Genomic DNA, 24,667 nt, shown 5'->3' with positions numbered 1-24,667 from the left:
GTGAACCCCTGCTTTGCAGTTGTACTCAACTTCTCTGTGCCTCAGTTTCCTCATTTGTCAAGGGAGGATAGTCACAGCGCTTGCCTTGTAGGGTTGTGAGAACTCGCTGAGCACAGATGCTAACACAGAGTGTCTACTAATGTTACGTCCTACTGTTACTGCCTGTGCCTCGTGCACACTGTATACTCAATAAATGTTCGTTGACTGTATAAATGAAAGCTGTACATTATTAAAGCAGATGACCTAGAAAGCTGGAAAAGGCATTGCTAAAGGAGCTGTTACCCTTACTCTATATCTAATCTGTATCTAATGCATTATCCATCCTGCTACAATTATTTTAAACCAAATTTTTAAAATATACAGAGAGTTCCTCAGATTTCCGAGCATTAGCAATCTCTTCAGCTCTACATGACAGTGAGGTTAGGGAAAGTTAGTATTGAAAGGAAATGACGATTTAGGCAGCTTAAATGACATTGAAGACATTTGCATAACCTAGGTACAGTTTATTTGTAAAGACATATACAAGCAATGGGTATCACTACCTAATATTTTTAAATATTGGAGTATTTTTAAAATACTCAAAGTATTTTAAAGCATTTTTTAAATGCTTCAATCTTGCCTAGAACTCTTAGAACAATGGCTGTCAAGGTGTAGTCTCAGATTAGCAATGTAGCATTACTTGAGAACTTGTTACACATGCAACATCTCAGGCTACCTCCAGACCGGAGGAATCAGAAGCTCTAAAGATGTGTTTTAATAAGCCTTCCAGATAGTTCTGATGCTTATTCAACGTTGAGAACCTTTGGAATAGTGTTTTGTTTTTTCTGAAGACCATAGGGTCCCTAGGATAATTTAGTGATTATAATTGACTAGCTTGAGTAATCAAATCTTCAACTTTATCTTTCTATTATGCAAACAATTCCTTTCTCTGTGAAAAATATTCTGTGAAAATTTCAAACCCAGATGAGTGGTGTGTCTTTGGCCACATGCCCCCTCATTTTGGCAAAGAGCCAGTGCTGAGCACAATCCAGTTGCTCACCTCAATTACACTTGATTCATTTAGGCAAACTCGATTGTACTTGACTCTTTCAGGCCCAACTGGATTGTGCTTTAAAATTTCCACACCCAATTTGATTGTTCTCAAGATGTGTTACACACTACCTTGTAACTTGTAGATTGAAACACATACCAATCAGAGATACTTTTAGGACAGCTTAAAAGATTGGACTATTGGGGTTTTGTTTGGACTTACACCTGTTTCCCTTCTCTTCCCCTTTATCCCTAACGTGGGATGATGTAGGGTAAGATATGCACCATTGGCCCCTTATGTGAACCATACTTTACCATCCCCCATTCTGCTATGGTTGAATTGATGTCAAAGACTTCAAAGCTGCCAAGAGAGTGATCCTCATGTACTATCACAAAGCAGCTATACTTAGTTGTCCCCAACTCTCTCATTTTAAAGACAAGGAATATGAGGCACAGAGATATTGTCACTTATCAAAATGTACATTGTCAAAATCAGAAATATTTTCTAAGTAAGACTCCCACCTGACTCAGGTAAGCATCGTACCATCTTGCTCATGCTGTGTACTGACAGATGAGGTCCTTCATCTTTTGCCAGTTTTTTTAATGCATTCAGTAAGCCTTAAGGCCGGGGATTGCTAGTCATTTGCTACTCCCTGAGAAGTACTTATACCTGAAAGAATTTTACTGAACCCTTGTCAGCAAAATCTAGTCTTGATAAAATAGACAATGATAAATGCTCTGGTTCAGCATTATTAAAACAGATGGAGGAAGTGCTTGGCCGTTTTGCCTGGTTGTATGGCCTCCAGGTGTCAAAATGAAAATACTTAATGGCTTTTATGACAAGGCTGGTTTTGTTGGAGATTGGAAGGTGGAGTGTTTATGCTAAAAGAAGCTTCTGTTCTCTTGCAACATTAAGGATGAAGGGCTATGAGATTTGGCCATACTCTCATGACACAAGACATATGTTTTAGTGGCCACTGTGGTCATGTTTAGGCTTCTGGAAGGTAGAAAAAAAGAAGAATTTTCTTAATAAACATGTTTCAACAGCTCAGAAGAAGTAACATTGTGACCAACCACAGACTCTATACTTCTTATCCAGTTTGCCAAATGTTTCCAATAATTCCTGCCAGCTGTTGATATGGAGCAGCTGGATAAGAAAGTGGTCACAAAACTCAGGGGATGACCTTTGTTTGCTTAATTACCTCTCTGCCTGTGATCAGTGCATTAGTTAAGATATGTTTGGTGTAAGTTAAGGAAATACCTTTATTTTGTAAAGGATATTTAAAGATTAAGGAGAGAAGTACTGCCTTAATTGATTGTGGCTAACTTTTCCAGCTGTTATCAAAGTAAATACCACACATGTGAAACTGACACTACAGTCCATTTTATTTTTGAAAGTATATTTAGAATTCTGAAAGTTCTGAACATGTTTCATCTTCCTGTTTTCTTAGGAAAATGTGTGATCTTTATCATTAAAGAATATCAGCTTAAGCTTGCTACCTTTTCTTTCCTATGGGCTGATCAAACCGAGATAGACACTTAAATAACAATCTGTTGCCACTTACCTCTTCCCAGGCCCCATCCCTATAGATTCCCTGGGCAATGACTTTTAAATACATTCTCATTATTTTTAATGAGTGTGCAGAACGTATGACGCATAATGCACCAGTAGATAGGCGCCCTTTTACTGAACTTGTCAGATGTAATAAAACATTGGAGTTAAGATGCATTTTTATTCACGATATTATAATTATTTAAATTAAGATGCCCAAATACAAATCATACACTGTTCAATTCCTGTTGCTGCCTAAATGAAGCCCCACCAGTTCTCTTTAAAAAAATGCTTTATCCCAAACATTAAAAAGACAAAAGAACATTTAATATTGTTAGGTCTTTTTAAGGTTACCCTTCTTTGAATCTGCCCCCATGTCAGGCTACTCAATTATAAACGAGTTCAATTATGTTTCCTGGCCATTTATTGAGTTACATGAAGGACTTTTATCACCTAGTCTTTCCATAATTAATTCTTTGCATTTCTTAGAGGCTTAGAGCCTAACGAAGGATTGTTGAACAGCTTGAAATGTTGTTTCAGTTTTCTTCTATTTCCTCTTTCTCTCCTTTTCCTTCCTCTCTTGTTACCATTTTTCTGACCAGTAATCCTGTCTTTCTAGAAGCAAATAACACTCCGTACGATTTCTCTCAATTACAGAATATAGTTATCTCTACATTATATATCTACATTGAAATGCCAGGTGGTGATGAAGAGGAAGATAATGGTATGTTGCATTAAATTACATTAAAATGCTGGGTGGTAAGATGAAGATGGAGGTAATAGTAGCAAAAAGGAGAAAAATGTCATCCTCGTGAACAACAAAGCCCCCTCTTGCTAGTTGTTATTGTGTAATATTGGAGCCTGTTGCTCCTGATTTATGGTACTTTTGTAGGCCTTAGCACCCTGCAGGTGAGTTAGACTTTCACCTTGACCTGAAAGGGCTCGCTCTCTCCTTTCTCTCCTTCCCAACAGCTACGTATTTCATCTATAGACCCTTGACTTCCCACCAGAGGGGAAAACACACAGACACAAACAAGCAAAACAATCCAAAATGGCAAAACACAAAAAACACACAACCAAAACATCTTACTGTGACCTTCTGGCAGTCCATCCCCCGGAAGCCAGTGCTTCTTTTGCATGCAACTCAAAGAAAGATTGATTTTCAAGAGAATTGCCTTTGTGGGCCTCAATTTTCCTCTATTACTGTATCTACATTGATGATAATAGTACTCAACTGTTCAACAAATATTTACTAAACAGCTACTATTCCCAGTTTAGCTGATCAAATATTTATTGATCATTTATTGGTGCTAGATGTTATGCCTGTGCTTGGTATTCTAAGATAGAGTAAAACATGATCCCTGAGGTCCAAGAACTTATAGACAATGCTGAGTGCCTTTAGAGAAACTAGGTAAGCATATGGCATAATATCTATCATCTGTGGGGAAAGCTAATGGGAGGGAAATAGCGGCATAAATTTAAGGAAGAAGCTACGAGGTTAATAGTGAACTAGAAGTTGCAAAAAAGAAGAGTCAGTAAGGGCTTTAAAGTCATGAAAATTTCACTTATGAGGTTGGACTCTGAACCACAAATAGAGTCAAAGAAACAAGGAGAGAAAAACCGTGCAGGGATATGGAGAAGCGTGAGTGAAAGTCAGGAAGAGAAACTGAAGAAAAGGAAGGAATGGAGGAAAGGAACATTTTGGTTATAGTGACAGTATTATTATTGGCTACTTAATGCTGTCATATGAGCAAAATTTGCAAGTCCATAACAAGACCATTCATATCCAGGATAATACAGAAAATCTATCAAATGTGAATTTAAGATGTATTTTATGCTCTCTTTCATAAGGTCTTTGTTCATAATTTCCTTCTTCATATCAGCTGTGTTTGGACATATCTGTGCAGCTTGCATTCAACTAGAGCATCTGCTAGGCTGGAAGGTCCAAGATGGCCTCCTTTACATGGCTGTCAGTTAAAGGTGACAATTGGGTGGGCCACCCTGGTTCTCCTTCATGTATCTTCTCGTCCTTCAAAAGGCCAGTCCAGCTTCCTTACGTGATGTCCTCAGGACAGCAGAAACAAAGGTGCAAGAGCTTTTAAGATCTAGCCTTGAAAGTTGCACATCATTACTCATTTCTACCTGATTCTCTTGGTCAAAACAAGTCGGAAGGCCAGTCAGGATCTAAGGTAGAAGGAGATAGATTCCATCTTCGGATGGGAAGAGCTGCAAAGTCATTTCAGAGAGGCTAATTCACTGGGGCCAATATTGTTAAACCTCTCACATTAGCTAGGAAAATTGGAGAGTACACTATTCTATAGGTGAGTGAGTATTGGTCAGGGATGTAAGATCTGGGTTATTGCCCCAGGACTGACCCTAAATTTGAGTTTAGAAAGGTCATTTAACTTCTTGGATCCTATCTTTCTTAATTCCATTCACGAAATTTTATTGAACTCTTCCTTGGTGCAGATATAGTTTGAGAGATGCAAAAGTGATACAGAATGCCCTTTTCCCTACTTTGTTGTTCAGCAACATTTTTAACCACGAAGCTCTTGCTAAACACAAATTTCTGTCCCTATTCTGGATACTACTCCCTCTAGGTGAAAGACTAATGCTTTTCTTTTCTTTTTCCATTCCATGTAGAAATTTACTCTTCTATAGTAAACACCAACAAATTGGATTGGGGACTGAAAGTAGGAGTTGGATGGGGTAGACAGTGATAAAACTAATAAATGCTAAGATTACCAAAAGAATAAAGATTAGCAGTAAACAAGGGAAAGAGTTACCTATAAAATGGGGAGATTAGGCTAATTGGACTCTTAGATCTCTTCTTACTGCAAAATACTGTTCTCTGAATTCATGTGCATCACATCTTGGCCTGATACTCAATACGGATAGTGCCTGCATTATGAAAAGCCTGTGCATGTGAATGGGCAGCAGGAGTCTGCCTCTGAGTGTTTGTTTATTCTATAGCTCGGAATGCCTTGGGGGTATCTGACCTAAAGAGTGCCTTCTTCTAAGTAAATGTAGAGGTAACATATTGCCAGCTGGTATCTTTCTCATGGCCACCATTTCAACCCCCTGTCATTGCCGTGCTTGGTGGCAGAATGGTCAGTAGGCATAGATGGAGCTCTTCCACCCATCTCCTGATGCCACCGCAGACTTAGCTCCTATAGCCATCTGGCAGGAAATGTGTTCCTTCTTTCCTAAATTGGAAGTTTTAGTGTATTTTCTCATAGAACATTCTTAAATGAAGCCAATCCAATAGAATGTAAATCATTACATACCATTTGTGTTTTGGAGAAACCATGAAATAAACAAACCCTTTGGCCAGTTTTAACATAGGCACCATTTACCAGTATTTCTTTTGAGAAAAGAAATTTAAGAACCAAGTTTACAAACAAACTTAGCAGCATGCAACCTGTTTTAGAACTAAAAATTGCCTTGTCTATGGTTTGCCGCAGTCATAGTATATTTAAAGCTTATTTCCACTCTACATAAAGAAAAGCGAATGAATTACAAACACTATTCATTAAGGTTTTGGACATCCTTAATGCAATAAAATAATCTTTAGGTTCTGTATTCTTCTGTTGGAAAAATATGACTGTGTCAACACTAGCAACTTATTGAAAACTTGGCAGATATTTTCAATGTAGTTATTAATGCAAGCCACCTCAGTTCTTCTTTGGTATGAAGCAGATTGTAAATAAATTATATAAATAAATATTAATGCAATTATTAACTTGATAATTTTATGTGCTCTCTAGGAGTGCAAGGATATTAAACAAAGATGATGAACTTGTTCATGTTTGAGGGCATACGTAACAGTGACTTTATTCCTTGTATCATAAAAGAACTACACTAGATCGAGCCTTGTCTTCAGCTGCATACTGAGTATGATTATAAAAAAAATGTATGTAATTTTTCATGGTGGTTAAGTTAATAACATGTCACTATAATTTGTGTACTTCTGAAATAGAAACCAAATCATATGTGTCCCTAGTTGGAAGGAAAGTCAGGGCAAAGTAGCTACAAACAAGCTAGTGGCTTGCCTTTTTAAAAGTGCAGCCTTTGCTTTCAGAAAGCAGTTCAGAGGTTTCTCTTTAACCTGTAGGGTTTCTTGCAGAATTTAGTGATAGCATGTAAATGTCTTATTTCCTTCACAACCCTTTGAAGATGTAACCTGAAGATGGCGTTAACTCTCACCCTCAGGTCTCAGTAGCTCTCAGGGGAGTTGGCATATCTTATCAGACTCCAGCAGCAAGGCAAGGGCAGCCAGCACATTGAGAGGCCAGGGCGGTGTAACGGTCAAGGCCACTGGGCAGGTAGTGAAAGGCATGTGGTTTCCTTCCTGGCTTCCACACAGGCTAATTTTGTTTTTTACTTCTCTTCTGGTAAAAGAACAATAAGGATTCATAAGTCCATTCTGCCTATGAGGAGATGAGCACTAGATTATCATAAATCCACAGGTAAAAAGTACAGTGGTCAATGAGAACAAGCATTCTTGGATGAAATAAAATGCTTAATTGAAAGCGCTGTCCCAGGGGAGACAGATGATTGAGTATGATATTGAGTAGACATTAACTACCATAGACTACAAAGTGAAGAAAGTAAAGGAAAGATCAGCCCATTTTTTGTAAGTTCCCAGATCTGTTTCTTTTTAAGAGAATGTGGGAGATTATCTTAATTCAACACTAAAAGAAAAAGTGAAGTTTTGCTCAAATGTTTTTAGAGCATTATTAGTGTCTCTTAGGAAGTCACAGCTGAATTTTCTACTAGTACAGATTTTTTGTTAGATGTTAGAAATCTAGAGAGTACAAATTGTACTGTTATGCTGAATGATGGTTAAAATCAATATATACCTATTGTATTGAATTGAACAGATTAGTAAATGATTTGCACTTACTCATAATTCTAGAATTTTTTTGATCCTTCAGTTATGTCTCTCAGCATGTTTTTTTTAGTAGATAGGATTTTTGTTCTACGTAATAGAAAAAAAATAAGTCGGAGAGGCATCTGAACATACAGTCCCCATTGAACACTAGACAGCTGGCTCTGTATCACTGAAATATGGCTGCCTTTATAAATCAGGCATTTTTGTGTAGCCAATGCCCTACTTTTGACGTGGCTAAAATAATAGGATGAACTCTACATCCACAGAGACAAAGGCTAGGATCAAGGACTGCTTTAACAAGAAAATAATTGGTCAGGTGTCTCTTTTACCAGTCATTAACATGTTTGAATTATGACTTTGATTCTTCTCTCAGGTCAAATAGAGTATAAAAAGTATTCTGGATTATCTGGGCTTGATGTGCAAAGGATTTGAAAGGACAAAGGTGGGGAGATACCAAATAATAGAAAGATTGTTTTTACTTGGTGTCTGCATACAATACTTGTCTGATTTAGTTTAAAAAAAAAGTCAAAGCAAATTAGTTATTTGCTTTTCATTTTTATTTAAAACAAATGGATTCACTCAGTAAATAAATTTTCAATTTTACAACCAGTTGTGTAGGAGTGGATATAGACACAGTCTTCGTTTTAAATGTAAAAAAAAATGGCTTTTTAGAGTTAATTTGACCAGGGTAGTTGCCAAATAATACCAGCTGTCATAATAAAGTAGAAATGAATGACAGATTTACTCCACCCCATATCAAAACTCAAGAACGGATATGGTGATCAGATGCGCCAAAATAAATGTGAGTTCTTAGAAACATTTGCAAGCTGTTTTCTTGCATAGCTCAGCCTTTCATAGGCTTCAGGTGCAAAGTGGTCATGATTAAGCTTAGCACTATTATAGAAAGGAGAAGGGAATCATTTTGTTGCTGTACACATCTAATATGCATTTCCTAATAAATTCTAAAGTTCTATTTGATACTGGTGACTGTCATCATAGTCTATATCAAAAAATATTGGAACTTAATTAGCAGTTTTTTGATTGAGGTATAGTTTATATACAATATTATATTGGTTTCAATACACGACATAGTGATTCAACAGTTATCTGTATCATTAAATGCTCAGCCCAAATAGTGTAGTTACTACTATCTGTCAACACAGAAAGATACTACAATATTGTTGACTAATTCTTTATGCTGTACTTTTATCCCTATGACAAATTTGTATTATGATTGAGATTTTGTGCCTCTTTATCCTCTTCACCTATTTCACCTACCCACTGCACCCCATCCCCCCATGTTAGCCACCAGTTACTTCTCAGGGTCTGTGAGTCTACTCCTTTTTTGTCCATTTGTTTTGTTTTTGATTACACGTATAAGTGAAATCAGACGGTATTTTTCTTTCTCTGCCTGGCTTACTTCACTTAGCATAATCTCTCTAGGTCCATCCATGATGTTTCAAATGGTAAGGTTTCTTTTCGGAGGCTGAATAATATTCCATTGTATATATATACCACATCTTCTTTATCCATTCACCTATTGATGAACACCTTGGTGGCTTCTGTATCCTGGCTACTGTAAATAATATAGCAATAACATAAGAGTGCATCTACCTTTTTGATTCAATGATCTTGTTTTCTTCGGGTAAATTCCCAGAAATGGAATTACTGAGTTCTTTGGTATTTCTATTTTTAGTTTTTTGAGCCACCTCCATACTGCTTTCCATAGTGACTGCACCAATTGACATTCCCAGCAACAGTGTAGAAGGATTCCCTTTTCTCCACATCCTTGCCAACACTTGTTATTTCTCTTCTTTTGGATAAGATGCTAACTGGTGTGAGTTGTTACACCATTGTGGTTTTGATTTGCATTTTCCTGATGATTAGCAAGCAATGTGGGACATCTTTTCATGTGCCTTTTGTCCATATATGTCTTCTTTGGAAAAATATGTTCAGGTCCTCTGCCCATTTTTGGATTGTGTTGTTATTTTGGTCTTGAGTTTTATGAGTTCTTCATACAATACTTAATTAGCATTTTTTGAACTGTTTGTTAATATTAATGAAAATATAGCCCATGTTGAACCACAAAGGAAGAATTCAATGAAGCAGCATTTGTCAGCAGTGCTCCTTTAATATTTACTATTCACTTGTTCTCAGATGTGCACTGGGATAAGTGCTATGGTGTAAACGTAAGTGGAATGGTCCTTGTTTCCCTTGAAGTCCTTAAAGATTTATGACATAGCAAATAACCATAATATAATGTAATCAGTGATATAATTAAATTATGCATAGGATGCTAAGGAGACCCAGATGAGGGCCCAGCTACTGAGAGCAGGTGACAATTGAAATGGGCTTTGATGGGTAAGAGTTTGCCAAGGACTGTCTAGGTTGAAGGAAAGGAAAGAATGATTTTTAGGTAGAGAGAATCCCATCTAAAGTAAAAGAAGCTCTTGGTAACATTTAAATAGTTTTATATGGTTTTATAGATAAGATGCAAGGCACAACTATCACTTTTTTTTTCCTTTTAAAGCCATTATTTCAAGGAGGGCATTTTTGGCAGAGACATGTCAATCAAACAATTTATGAAGCCATCCTATAACAAATACTTAACAATATGTATTCCTCCCACTGGATTCAAAGTTGAATCAAACATAATTCCTGCCTTTGGTGAGATCACAATGGCATAGTGGAGCTAACACAGACATGCTGGTAAATAACTGTAAGCATAGAAGGAGAGTGATGAGAATCATAAGACTGGCCAGAAGAAAGTAAAATGGAAGGTCAAAGGAGGGTAGATTGTTTTCCCACTGATAAAATCAAGGAGGGAAGAGGTGGTTTATATGCTAAAACACAAAGTCAGAGTATTTGGACATATCAAGTAGAGAGTCTTTTATTCCATTATACCTTCACTGTAAAATTTCTTTTGAGGTGAAAATAATTTCTGCATTTGATACATACACACATATGAAATAAAAATTTTCCCTTGCATATGGTTTCATTAAATAGCATCAAATTATAGATTTATATCATCAGGAAAATGCTTGACTAAAAAAGATTCATTCACTCACTGTGCTTAGACAAGAGTTCTTTTTTGTGTCCCAGCAAGGAAAAATGGAGCTGTTGTAGATTAGTTAAAAAATAATAGTAATAATATTCCCTTAGGCATGAGCTGCTCTGAGATTGTCCTTGTTTAGTCTTCGAAGCTTACTTGACTTTTAAACTTCTTGTAATTACACACTGTTCTTACAGGAATTAAGGCCATAGAAACTGCTCCCTTACTCTTGTCCTGCTTTCATGTATATTCCATGCACACACACACACACATACATGCATACATGCTTATGTTCATACATACATACAAGGAAGAGGAACATTTGGAAGAAGAATTCTTAAGAAGAATAATGTAAAGTGAAAGGCATATTCAGTAGCTCAAACCAGTTACTTAGGGTTCTGGGGCCACCTGAACATCCCTTTTAAGAACCAGGCAGGAACAGTGCAGGCATGTGGGAGGGGAAAGCTTCCCAGATCTAGGCTGTCTATTTCCTTTACCTTGGGAAAATGTCACAGACCCAGAAGCCTCTCTGAAGTTCAGACTGTAGGATGGTGTCTTAGTCTGTTAGGGCTGCTTAACAAACAGTACCACAGATTGGGTGGTTTACAAACAAGATAAATTTATTTCTCACAGTTTTGGAGATTGGACATCCAAGATCAGGGTGACAGCATGGTGGGGTAAGACCCCCTTTTGGCTCACAGACTTCTCATTATATCTTTCTATGGTGGAAGGGGCTATGGGACTCTGTGAGGTTTCCTCTGTAAGGAGAAATATAAGGCCCATTTATGAGGATTCAATCCTTATGATGTCATTACCTCCCAAAGGCCCAAGCTCCTAATACCATCACCTTGGGGTTTAGAATTTCAACATATGAATTCTGGGGGGACACAAACATCCAGATGATAACAAATATATGTATTTGTCAAATAGAATATGTAATACCAAAAGAAATGAAAGATGACCTTAGGAGACATATAAACTCTATGATATGTCATTAACCTTTGATATCTCCCATGTGTCAGATATGTGTGTGTGTGTGTGTGTGTGTGTGTGTGTGTGTGTGCGTGTGTGTGCGTGAGCCAGTTGTTGGATAGGATTACTGGTCCCTATTCATGTTCAAATAGTAGAATTATATATCCACACTCTTGTCATGATCCCATGATGTATGGAGAGATCTTTTCCAGCCACAGCCAGTGGACTTGGCCATGCAAATTCATTTTGTCAGTAAGGTGTTAGTGGATGTTTGGGAGCAAAAGCTTTAAAAGTTCTTTCATTTTTGTATTCCTGGATTTCATCATGTGAGACACATGTTTGAGATATCCAGTGGTCTAAGGAAGGTGAGAGGTGCATGGAACAGACATGCACCCAATCCACAGTTTGGAGGCAAGACCACTTGAGCCCAGCCTAGATCAGCCCAACCCCAATCAACATGCAGATATGTAAATATAAATAAATGCTTTATTGTTCATATCACAATTTGGGGATGGTTTGTTATACAATATTTTTGTGACATCTGACTAATACATTCATTCACTTTTACCCATTAATTAACTCTGCGTAGATTTCCTCTCTTTCCTCAATTTGTTTGTAGTAGTGAGGTAGGAAGATAGAGCTACATTTTTTATTTTGATGGGTTTTCATACTCTATATAATATAAATGACTTCTTATTTTAAACTCAGTTTTATCTGAAAATTAATTTTAACAGAGTAATTGACTTAATTAAGATAAAATGCAAATTATATGTTTTTATCTACAAAGGTCATATTATATATATGGTAAGAAAATTCTCATTACAAGAGTAAACATGTACTGTGAATTTAAAATGGTTGCTACCCACTGAGATTTCTCAATCTCTATTTGGAGTTTAGGATTATTTATCATTAATAGTACACTAAAGGAGATTGGTTTCCAGCTGGAGTCTCATTCTGATGTAGCTCAGATACTAGAGAAAAGGATGGGGTCAAAATGGTTATATTTTTATCATTTGATCAAGCCTTAACCAACAAACTTCCCCTCCTTTACCCCCACAAAAATCTTACTTTCTTGAGGCTGTGATAAATCTGTGACTATATTGTAGCATAAATAGGACCCTGCATCTTACAGTGCAAGAACATTTCCTAGGTCTTCTAGTGCAAGGGTGGTAACTGAGACATAATCCCTGCCTTAGATAAAGGTTGAGTTGAGAAGAAAGCTATGTCATCACTACTGAAAGAGTCCTGGTGTCTAAATAATAGCACATATGCTTAGAATGGAAGGTGTTATGTAGAACATTATGATATTTTAATGCTTTAAGATTTTATTCTGCCACCACACCACTTCCTAAGATCCCAGTGAAAACATCCTGTAATTCATTGTCCTTAAACTATCTACAGAAATCTCCCAACTCAAAACTGAAAGGTAAATATATAAAAATAAAAATTGATTTATCATAAGGAAACTATGTCATTTATTCCCCTTTATGGAATAAGGGCTTCATCATTCTGAAAGCTTTAGAATACATTTGCTTTTCTGCATCTTTTGAAGCCTAGCATGAGCCTATACGTTCCTCCTCTGATACTTCGTTGCTCGTGGTGCTAATCATGATATAGGGCATCTACACCGAAGTGCAATGCAGAAATAATAGACCGCAAAGGTTTACCCAGGAGGTTCAGTGGCATCTCCAGCAGCTCATTCATGATCTACAAGATTTCTTTCTCAAGGCTTCTCTGCTCTCTGCTCCATTCCTTTGTAGCCTTCCCTTCCCTGTGTTCTCTAATGCAACATGTCTTCAAAGCATATGATAGGGAACACTTCTCTTATAATGTGCTTCAGGCAAAGAGGTGTCCTATGGTCCACTGAATAAGAAATGTGTATCAACTTTTTAAATAACAGTGAAATGTCCTAGAATAAAGAAACTTTTTCCAAGAATTTTTCAGCACAGAAACTATCACTTTTTGTCCTCACGTGCACTAACTGTAACTGTATGTATTGGATGGTACAGTGAACCAAGTCTTAGAAGGAACCAGTTTGGTTGCCTTAGTTGGTTTCTGAAGCCCCCCACTCAGGCACAGCCTTGAATCAGATCTCCTTAGGAAGCACTAAGAGCCTATGACAGACTGCTGTGGGATTACAGGGCACCCCCAGTTCAGTCAGTGCCTCCCCCTCCCTGAGCAGTGGACCAGGCTGTTGGTGCAGCAGGCACTATAATCCATGTGCTCACTTCCCGTTATTTTTACTCATGGTTAGCTTTTGTCCTTGAGAGATGTGTTGTCTTTTAAAGGTGTTAGGTGCAGGTAGCCTGGTGTACAAAGTGTTTGTCCTGGCAGAAATATTAGAAGCAATCACCTAAGAACCTCGTTTCTCAGCTGGGTCTACTCCTCTAAGAATCAGGCCCACTGGGCTTCCTTTCCAATCATTAAATTATTACCACCATATTATTTGTTCTTGAATCTTATATTTATATAAAATCACATATTTTAACCACTGAATTAGCACCTTGAAAACTATATAAAGCACCTTTCGGCAGGTTTTTTAATCTGCTCTTAACTGGAAGAAATAAACCTGGAACCAAAAAGACCTATTGCTTTTCAATATTAACAAAGCAGGTTCTAGTTTTATAAAAGCCCATGCTGTCTGAATTATATATTCGTTTACGTCACTTTTCTTGACACTATTATATCCATTTCTTTAATCTTTATCTGAAAAGGAAAACATTGCCAGGGTCACTGAACTGCTGAATTTGCTGATCTGTCAAAAATGTACCCATAAGTAGGAGGGTAAAAGGGTTGCTACAGGAATATTAACTCTGACTCACTTAACTTTTGCCAGTTTTAATCTCTGACTTATTATCACATTAAGGTACTTTTATATTGAGCAGGCAATAAAAAATGGCCATTTTTTGACATTTGTTTTCCGGTACGAGATTAATCTTTTACCTAAAGAAAATTGTTTTTTTCCTAAGTTCAGTCAGAGAGCAGCTTTTGCTTTCAGTGGTTACCTTCCTTCTTCTGCACCCTTTCCAGGGAATAGATTTCAGAAAACAAAGTGTGTCAATTACAAATGTTTTTAAATATTTTTTTCATTCAGGTCTTTAGTTAAAAATTATTTAAAAATGAATCAATATGTACTTCAGGTCAATGAAAGACATATTTAAAATACTGATTATTGAGCTAACTATAAAAAAATCTACATTTAATAGTGTTCCTCCTTTGAAAGTAAATACCAATGTTCCTTACATTTAGTTCTATGAAACTTTTCTCCTACTTACTGTAACAATAACTTGAATTTGTCCTTTCTATATGAATGATATATAATATTAAGCTTAGGGTTAGTTCTCAGTAACCTGTAATATAATTCAGAAGATTTTTAAAAATTTATCTGCTCTACATTCTCCGATTCTTTTTTGTTATTTGCCTATAGTCTCCTGATGGCAAGCAGTTTTAAGATATGATGTATTTGTAAATCACCAAGAGTTCTGCTAATTTCACCTATATATTATGGGGGAGTCCTTTACCATTTATTAAAATCACCATCCATGGATCACCATTCACCTTTGCACATGCCTGCTCATCTCTTGTCATCGTCTTTTCTGACTCAAGTGCAATCTAAAATAAAATACCTCCCAGCTGTTGGAATGAACCCTTATCCTCACTGTAGGGTGATAATCACATTCTGAATTTTATGTAATCCAATTGGCCAAAAATCTTTCATGCTTCTAATAGCTACCCATGTTTTTTCAGAAGATTTAAAAAAATTCAAAAAATTAAGTGTCTTGCAGGTGTCTTATCCTTTCATTATTGTGAAAATTTATTTAGCTATAACAAAAGTTTCATCACTTTAAATTCCTTAGAATTTACTTGGGCAAAATTTAACAGTACTTAAGCTTATTACAAAATATCCTGGCAGAATCACCAGGTATGGCTTTTTGCTTTATACAATTTTTTTTATTCATTTCTTTTTCCTTAAAGCCCTTTTGTTTGAGTTTTGGCAATTGACAAAATGATTGCATGGGAAACATAACTCTTGCATAAAGTAAGCTGCTCACAACACAGACTAATTACACATTTGGGAGGCAAGGCAAAGACATCCAGAGCTAGCTTGTGCTGAGCCAAGAGCACAGCATTTAATGAAATGAAGACCATAAAAGGTTCAGCATGGATGCTGTCAGGTCTGACCTGGGCTTCTGGGAAACTGAACATTGGCCCTGTGGACTGGTGGATTCCCCCAGGCTTTGAAAATCTGGGTTATTACCACTTGCATGCGTGAATTAAGCACTGCTGTATAATACAAGAACATTTGTGATTCCAGAGATGGCCCCATTTGGAACACTCTTAAGTTAATAATATGGATGCCTCCCTAGTCATACATCTTCCTGCCTCTCTTTCCTCCCCTCATGCCAAGTAATTACTTTTGATATTTGTTTGATAAAAATGGTTAGTGTATCTGACAAGGTCAAACTCTGCAGAGTCCTCTGTTTCCTTTTTTCCTATTCTGAAGTTCTTTTCTTTCCTCCCTAGATAATGCTGTGAATGAAACAGAAAGACCCTCCCGTGTTGTGCAATAAGCTTTTTGCCAGTTTTATTCAGTGTAGACTGGCCATTTCATACTACAGTGTTTAGTACATAGTAGATGAATGATGAAAGTTTGTTGAATGACTGTGATTTGCAAGGAGTGACTCTTGTCACTCAGACCAGAATGGACTGATCTCATTCTGAATTCCAGTTGTGACAGGTTATTCCTTCTGCTTGGGAATAGAAATAGTACTTAATACAGAGAAAATAATGAGAGAATGGAGAAATAGAAAAAGAAACAGCTGAATGGAAGGGAGAAGGTGAATATGTATATGATGATAACAGAGTAGCAGCTAAAAGAACTTGAGTAAAATTTGTGTGAAAGAGGGGAAAGGTTTAGTTAAGGCTAGAGAAGGATAGACGAAAGCATCAAAATGGCTTATAAAATTAGGAAAGATAAGGCAGTTAGCATTTTATGTACCAGTTACCTTTGCATTTCATTTCTTTTTTTAAAAAACATTGAATTAGATGAGGTAACTTAGAAAATGAGGACGAGAGAGTAGAGAAAAGATCAGATGATTGATTCCTAGGACACTCTAGTATTTAGAGATGAGGAAGAATCATCAAAGGGGATCGAAAAGCAATAGACAGTGAAGTGGGAGGTAAACTGTGAAAGAGTGGCCTCCTGGAACTAAAAAAAGAAAGTATTTCAAGAAGTAGGGTTGATTAACAGGGTCTAATCCTACTGTAGATTAAGAAAGATGAATGGTGAGAATTTACCATCAGATTTAGCAGCATGGAGGTCACTGGGACTCTAAGAGGAGCTATAAAAATACTACCCTCTACACACATATATGTATTTATGGATTATCTATACATGTTATATGTTTAGTTTTAAAGAATAATCCATATATATTATATATAGTGTAAATAGTATTAAAATATGTGTATGTAAAAGTGTATGTTGTCATAGAGATTTACTATCTCTCTAGTCGGCAGTATAATAATATATTAAATGGTTCTTAAAACTTCATAACTTCCTTTTAAGAACATTTATCTTCTTACAATGATCAAAAATTGTTTGGAAAACACAGAAAAATTATAAAGAAGAAAACGATAGTCCATCTTCCAGTACCAGTACATAACCAAGTGTTTTTCTGTGCAGACAGATGGGGCAGGAGTGTGGACAGGCAGGTTGTAGGAAAATGGGTTGGTGTCCAAGTATGTGTAAAGAGTGTATATGTTACATAATTGAAATGTACTGTATACAGTCTTTTGTGCTTAATGCTATATCCTCACATGATTAAAAGTCCTTACTATTGTATGTATTTTAAAAGTCATAGCTATTTTATGTAATTCTGTGATTCTTAATGAATAAAATGAACAAAACAGCATACAAATAAGCATAACCTAACAAACATACCTTGATAAGCTGCATTTTTCTTCTGGATTTTATAGGTAAAAGGTAGCATTTTATATATGTGGCCAATGAAGTCAATATTTATCACTTTTCCTGCTCTCTTCATCCCACAAAGATCATATTTCTTCCTCTGGAAAATTAGCTCCTGTATAGCCAGAGATCCAATTAAGTGCAGAAGTCCCCAGTAGTTCATTCTGACGCAGTAAATGGTCAGTCAGTGAACCTGTGAGCCTGAGACCTTAACTGTAGGTACCTGTGCTGGCACCCCCTTCCTGGAACTTCGGGGCATATTAGCAGGCTGTGCTGCAGCCCTAAATACTTCTCTGGACCTTGGCTGCCTCAAACTTGACTCCACTTGGTAGTTGTTGGCTCAGAGCATTGGTTTTCACCTGGACGTGATTTTGACGCATGGGACATTTGACAATGTCTGAAGGCATTTTGGGTTTTCATCAAGTGGGAAAGGGAATACTAGTAACATCTAGGAGATAGTAGCCAGGGATTCTGCATAGTACAATGCATAGGACAGCCACCCACAGAGAATTCAGGCCCCAAATGTCAGGCAGGCTGATGTTGAGAAAGCTTAAGTTGAAGATCCTGAAAGGCTGGCTAGGCAGTTGCTAGGGCATGAGGCCTGGACATACACATTTGGGGCATTTGCGTATCTGTCCTGAGTCTGCCTCTAGGAACCTCAGGGGCTTTGTCTCTAGAGACATGGCCTCTAGTAGCAAAGAATAAGAAGTAATGAGAAGACAACAAATAAGTGAATGAATCACAAGATTTCTCTTACTATGCCAGCCTTGCCTCTGGATATTTTTTCCTCTGCATATCTGTGCATGGAAAAAGTAAGGGATATTCACAACATAGTGTGGAAATGACTCTTTTCTGGAAAAAAAGAAATGTGAGGGAGAGACCAAGGTCTGCATGTGCACACTGCCTTCAGGCTCATCCTGTCACTGAAGTCCTGCATTTGGGGCTTTCCTAAGGGCTTTTTGGCTCTTTCCACCTTATCCTACAAAATACTGTCGGGCAAGACTTGAGTTTCATTTTTAAAGTGACTATTTGAACCAAGATTATTGGAGGAAGGCATTCAGCATATTGATTTTTTTTGTACATTAGGTAAAGGGACATTTATTTCTAACAGAGGAAATGGCTACATTAACTACCATAATGGCTTCCTTCATCATTGGGAAGTTTGCTCTCGTTACAGACCACTAATTATGGCTTCAGCCTGGTACACATTAGAAATATATAAAACACAACTGTGGTTGGGTGGCGAATGTGGAATTGCATGGTGCCTTACTGTCATTGTAGAAATCTGTCTTGGAATTTCTTGGGCCTAGGCCAAGTCATGGTGGTTCACAGAAGCTGAGACACAGTATAGCAGTTGAGAGTCTGGCACAGGAACCACACTATCTGGGCCCCACACAGCTCAAACACTGACAAGTAGACTGTAAGCACGGTGTACTTAGCTGCTGTGTGCCTCAGCTTCCTCATCTGTAAAATGGGTGTGATGATCCTCATCGGTTATTGTGAAGAGTAAGTATATGGTTATGTGAAAAGTACTTAGAACAGAACCATTCAATTAGTGTGAGCCACTAGTTTGTTTATTATTAAATTTTTGGCTCTCAGATATCAGGGATTTAAAAAAGGTGACTTAACTTTAAAATGAAAAGATAACTACAATATCATCTGAGTTCTATTTGGTTTCTGCCACTTATATATTAAATGAAAGGTATTAATGCAAATCCTGATTGTCAGTCTTAAGAATTAAATGCAGTTGCCAAAGGAAAACTGATTTGGTTATAGAATAAAGTGGTTAAAGTTACTACTCAAGCAAAACTTGTCCTGTGTCACTTTGTCCCTAGTAGTTAAAAATCCAGAAGAGTTTTCTAGTCTGTGTCTGAACTGGCGTTCACAAAGTTCTAGTAAGAACAGCTGTTCTTTAATTTATACTTTAATTCAGTGGAACTTTATTAGACTGAAATTAACCAAATCCCAGAGAGACCTGGAAACATAAATGATTATGAAATGTTATGGGTTCTAAATAGGGCATTTGAAAGACAAAGATGAAGGCTAACAATGTGCATTTGATATTTAACTCTAGCATTCCAGTGCAACAAAGGCAGCTAGTTTGAATCAAATAATGGGATTTGTCTCTTTGATAATATTACTTAAAAGAGCTAACCTATAATAGGTTTATTAAATTAAGCAATAAAGTTTCATTTCTTTGAAACTACCTATTGTCAGATCTCTACAGCTAACTTCATTTACAATGAAATTAAATGAAGGAACTATTTCTTTAAAGTTAGATGTGGGTTTTCTCTATTTTTTTAAGAGTGGAAAATGCCATGTCAGTGAATCTGGCTGTAATCTGACCTCTTAATCCTGTTTTAATTATGGGTTCCTTGCTACTTCTAATTTTATAGTTATTTTGTGACTGACATTCAGACATTCCCAGTAATTTTTAAAATAAGTAGTTTTTCATAAGAGTCCCTCAAAGTGACCTTAGGATGAGAGTCTGCAGACATAATTATAGAAAGGAAGGAACTACTGACCTAGAGTGAGTTGATAGTTTCCAGGGCTATCTCATTTTCAAATTTCTCACTTCAACACTGTTCAGAGTTTCACATTTCTGCTAGCTTGAGAGGGATGTAGAAGGGGCACACCTACAAAGACTGTCATGGGACAGCACTTTTCTCCTCCCACTACCGTACCTTAGAAAATGCCAGGGACCCAATATGGTCAACTACATGCTTTTGCTTGGAAACACGAACGCTAAAATGTGTCCTTTGCTGCCATACTCTGTGTTTTTTGAGAACAGCTATGCTTGTGGCTAGGTGTCATTTTGTCAAAGAAGACACAAATATTATCGTTTTTTTTAGGTTTCACACTGATTGCCGAAAGTTATAAAACTCAAAGAAACAAACATGAAGGCATGCATTTTGACCAAATGAAATTTAATTTATTTATTTTGATGTCCAATGGTATCCATTTCAAATTACATTTCTCCAACTTTTTTGTCATTGCTCTGTATCCTATTGACAGTCTTTTTTTCAATAGCATTGCTTCCCATGGTAAATAATGTGTTTTAAATTATACAAGCCAAATATTTCCCCCAAATTTTAGCACATTTCTACCCAAAGCTCTGTTTCTTCATCTGCAAAATAAGGGTGTTAAGATCATATTATCTCTAAGGTCTTTCCTGGTGTGTAAGATTCCTAAGTAGTATCCAGCTTCTTTAATTATTGAGAATATTGTGCTGAATTTCCAAATACTTACGGGATGTTTCAAATGGCATGACTCTGCCTTGCCAAACAATCCTCCCTATTGACCATTACCAAATACAATTCCCAAGACTCCTTCACCACTCCATGGACATGGCAGTAGCCTTTGCAGAGAGAGAAGACCAGCCGTTGCCAACCAGAAGCAAGATGATAACTGAGAGGGCCATTCATCCTGTCTTACCAATTGCATCTGTGTTTGGCCATCTAAGTGTGGAAATACTGATCTGTTTTCTTCCCTTCACTCTTTTCACCTGCCCTTTCTCAACAGAAAGGAGAACTTGGCTGCTGCGCACTCTCTCTGGAAAACACTGAACAGCTCACCTTCGAGATCCCTCTGAATGATTCAGGTTCTGCCGGTCTTGGCGTGAGCTTGAAAGGCAACAAATCTCGAGAAACTGGAACAGATTTGGGGATTTTTATCAAATCTGTCATCCACGGAGGTGCTGCTTTTAAGGTGGGTAGGAATGATGTTCGCACGTCAGCGTGAAGACACTAGGGATGTGGCTGGTGTGCCTGGAGACTGGATGGAGAGAGCGCCTGAGGGCTTCACACCACAGAGGCCTTCTGCCAGATGCATGAAATGTGTGTGAGAACAGATTTGGGCAACAGTTGTCTGCTTCCATACGTCAAGTAGTTAAATTCATTTCCTAGACACAGTTTTAAAAACCCATCAGGATAATATTCTTTCTTGCATTCTTTTCATTACTCTATTAAGATTCCTCTGAATTTGCAACCTGACAGAGTTGAATCTAAAAATACACAATCAGAGAAACAAAACTAAAAACAAGTCAACATGGAGGCAGCAAATAAGAAAATTGTTATTGCAAGAATGAAAGCTCAGTGGAGCCCAAGAGTGATTGTAGTACAAATTAAAGGTCATTTATCACATTGAGTCCTCTTGAGATAACCATGCTGCTGGGAAGGCCTATTTGCCTTTGAGCTTGCAGAAGTTTATTCCTTTCCAGAACAAAAGGAAAGAACATGATTCTGCCTTTTCACATCGAGGTGGGGAGTGTAATCATAGCTATTAACATAACATAATGATGAACTAGATCATCTGGGTTCAAATCCAACTTCACCACCATGTGCTCCAGCCGGCACATGCAACTTCAGGGCTAACTGGGTGGGAATACGGGCAAGGAATTTGACCTGCTGTGCTCCTATTTTTTCATCTGTAGATTGAGGATAATAAATAATTCTTAATTTGTAGGGTTCTAAGGGTCATATAAATTAATACTTACAATGTAATTAAAGCAGTAAGTGATCATGCAGAGGGAAAGCATGTTTGTGCTTATCATCAGCTGCCCTCACCGTCATCATCTCTTGCCATGCAGTGAGACTTCTTGAGTTTGAATCCTGCCTTAACCACTCTCAGCCTCTGTGAATGAAAGTTAACTGTCCTCAATATGCCTCAGTTTCTTCTTTTGTAAAATGAGTAAAATTAATAGTGCCCACCTCCTGGTGCTCTTATGAGAACTAAAAGAGATGATACATTTATAAGTGACTGTGATAGATTTTCAATAAATGTTAGTCATTTTAAAATAATCTTGGTATTAATAATGGGTGCCCTCTCCCACACAGAAGCTGAGAAGGCCTAGGTAAAGTTTACAGGAGCACCACTGGCCCTTACATCCACTGTTGTTTCCAACCTAGACACTGAGCTAATGTCTTTTTCCTTGAGAAATAAGAAATGCATTATGGATAGACGACTCTAATGCACTCCTTGGATCAGTTAACTTTTGTTGCATAATATGTAATAACACAATTTCAGTAAGATATATCAGTAAGCCTTTATTTCTCTCATGTTTCCGCAGGACACTAAAGGGGCCCTGATTCAGGCAGGTGTGTCTCTATCACACCACAGGTCTACAGGTCTGGGTGTGCCTCACGTTTTTGACAGATTCCTTGGACCAGCAGCCTAGCTGGAGCATGCTCTTCTCATGCTCTGAAATGTCAGAGTGCCATTGCCAATAGCAGCGGGTGAAGCCACTTAAATTCTGGGCTCCAAACCCTGTCACACTGTGTGTGTTACACGCACCCAATACATTCACATGGACACACACACATAGATGCGCTCATCATTGGCCATAGCAAGTCATATGGGTGAATCTCAGGTCAAGGGTTGGGAAACCACAGTCCACCCGTGCGGCTGTGACAAAGGTATCAGAAAAGGGACCGATCAGCTAACCGATGGAACCCTCCAGTCTAGCTCAGAAATGCAAAACCAGGAGCAGAGCAGGGGGCAGCATTAGTAATAACAAGAACAGTTAACATTTATTGTCCTTACTGATTAAAATACGCTAGACACCATGAGAAGTATTTGATGTGGATTCGCTGATTTTATTCTTTACATTCATGCTGAATTATGATCATGTGATTTTTGTCATATGGAAATAGCAGATTAAAACAGTTACCACCTCTCCTATGGTCAAATAGCCAGGAATTGCATAAACTGAGATTTGAACCCAGGCAGTCTGACTGCAGATCCTATGCTCTGCAGCACTGCCAGGAAGGTTCTTTCATCTCATCCACTCATAGACCCACAGTCCAGGGGCTGTTGCCCTGAAGACATCTCGAATCATGCTTGTCATTCTGAGCCAAGACGTGTAAGCATGCACTTTGTTTGAGGATGAGTCTTGGTCATGTTTATGGATACCAGCTTGACACTATTCTGCTTATTCCTAATGGCAGCTCTATTTGCAGAATTTATTCCAAGTAAAATTGAAGCTGAAATGAATTTTTAGAAATTAAAAGCAAACATCTCTGCTTTTTTATGGGCAATAACTTCAAGCTCAAGCAGATATTGGAGACCAGGTTTAATATGTATATCCATGTTTGTGTAAGTGAGCAACTCCTTACCTAAGCAATTTGTAAAAGGCCTGTTTCTGGTGGAAAGAGTTCACTTTCCATTTATGTAAATTTCTTTCCTGACACCGGTCTGCTGAGTCAGTCGATCACACCATTAAAAACCTCTGGACAACATATTTATAGCTGATCTTAAACAGTAAGAGGCATCAGTCATGAATTTAGCCTTACTGTGAATGTTTAGTACCCATTTGTCTTGTTTACTTTTTGCAGCATAAAGGTTAGAGACCTAAGCTTTGCGCACCAGAAATCTGATTAACCAGGATAAAATTTTGTTTCTGTTCTCCTGCTGTCCCAATAATCCAAGGTTACTCCTTAGAAAATTGCCACCTGTTCTGTGATTCAGGATTATGTTTTACAAAAATTGTTTTGAGACTTTGTTCCTGTTTCTGTTCAGAAGATACAGACGTAACAGACTGCAATGTCCCTGGAGCAGAGGGGAGATAAGCGTAGGGAACATTCCCTTTAGCATCTGGCAATGGGATTTTTACCTGAAATCAACAAAATCTTTCTGCAAGAGCCCAGTCTTTTTCTCCTGGCCCTTCCTACCACTGATTAGTTCTCAGGGTGTTTTCACCCTTAGAGAAGATGGATTTTTGAAAACTAAACTACTTTGAAAAGTATGACCAAATTCTTCCTGTGGTTTCTGTGTGCGGTAGTCTCCTGGGGGTTTCTGTAGGTATAAACAAAGATAGGCTACTTCTTGCCAGATGTTAAACCCCTGAATGGCTGTAACTATTATCAAGGGCCTCTTTTTTTTTTCCTTTCCCCCCACCTTCCCTCTCAGGCTACTGCTTTCTATCATTTCATCTCTTAATCTCAATTATTTGTAATGAAGATGTACACCTCTGCTTGAAAATAAGAGCATGCAGCTACTCTAGGATTCCCTCTTGGAAGTAAATCTGTCACTCACTCTAAGGGCAAACAAAATTTTTCTCTCTTCAGAATTATTCAAATGCTTAATATGATCAAAATATTTAAATTCTAGTCTGTTTATCAAGAGGTAAAGTCCAGAAACTCTTCCCTGCTCGTGTTAGGTAACATTTGCCATTTCAGACTGCTTTAGCCTGTGGAGTTCCTT

At 37.6% G+C, this 24,667-nt stretch overlaps 1 protein-coding gene across 10 annotated transcripts in view; it reads left to right on the top strand.

Annotated features, from left to right (window-relative positions):
- The window catches only part of PARD3B (par-3 family cell polarity regulator beta), a 1,156,296-nt gene that overhangs the window by 738,742 nt on the left and 392,887 nt on the right, over window positions 1-24,667 (top strand). For 9 of the 10 annotated variants that reach the window (XM_037009249.2, XM_073218305.1, XM_037009248.2 and 6 more), the window contains one exon: window positions 20,990-21,175. The exons of the other annotated variant lie outside the window; for it this stretch is intronic. In XM_037009249.2, coding sequence (XP_036865144.2) covers window positions 20,990-21,175 — 186 coding nt within the window. The remainder of the gene's footprint in view (window positions 1-20,989; window positions 21,176-24,667) is intronic. 10 annotated transcript variants of the gene reach the window in all.

This window comes from Manis javanica, chromosome 12, assembly GCF_040802235.1.
Source record: "Manis javanica isolate MJ-LG chromosome 12, MJ_LKY, whole genome shotgun sequence".
Taxonomy (NCBI): Eukaryota; Metazoa; Chordata; class Mammalia; order Pholidota; family Manidae; genus Manis; species Manis javanica.
Note: the sequence above shows the minus strand (reverse complement) of the source record. Positions and strands in the feature narration are given on the sequence as shown.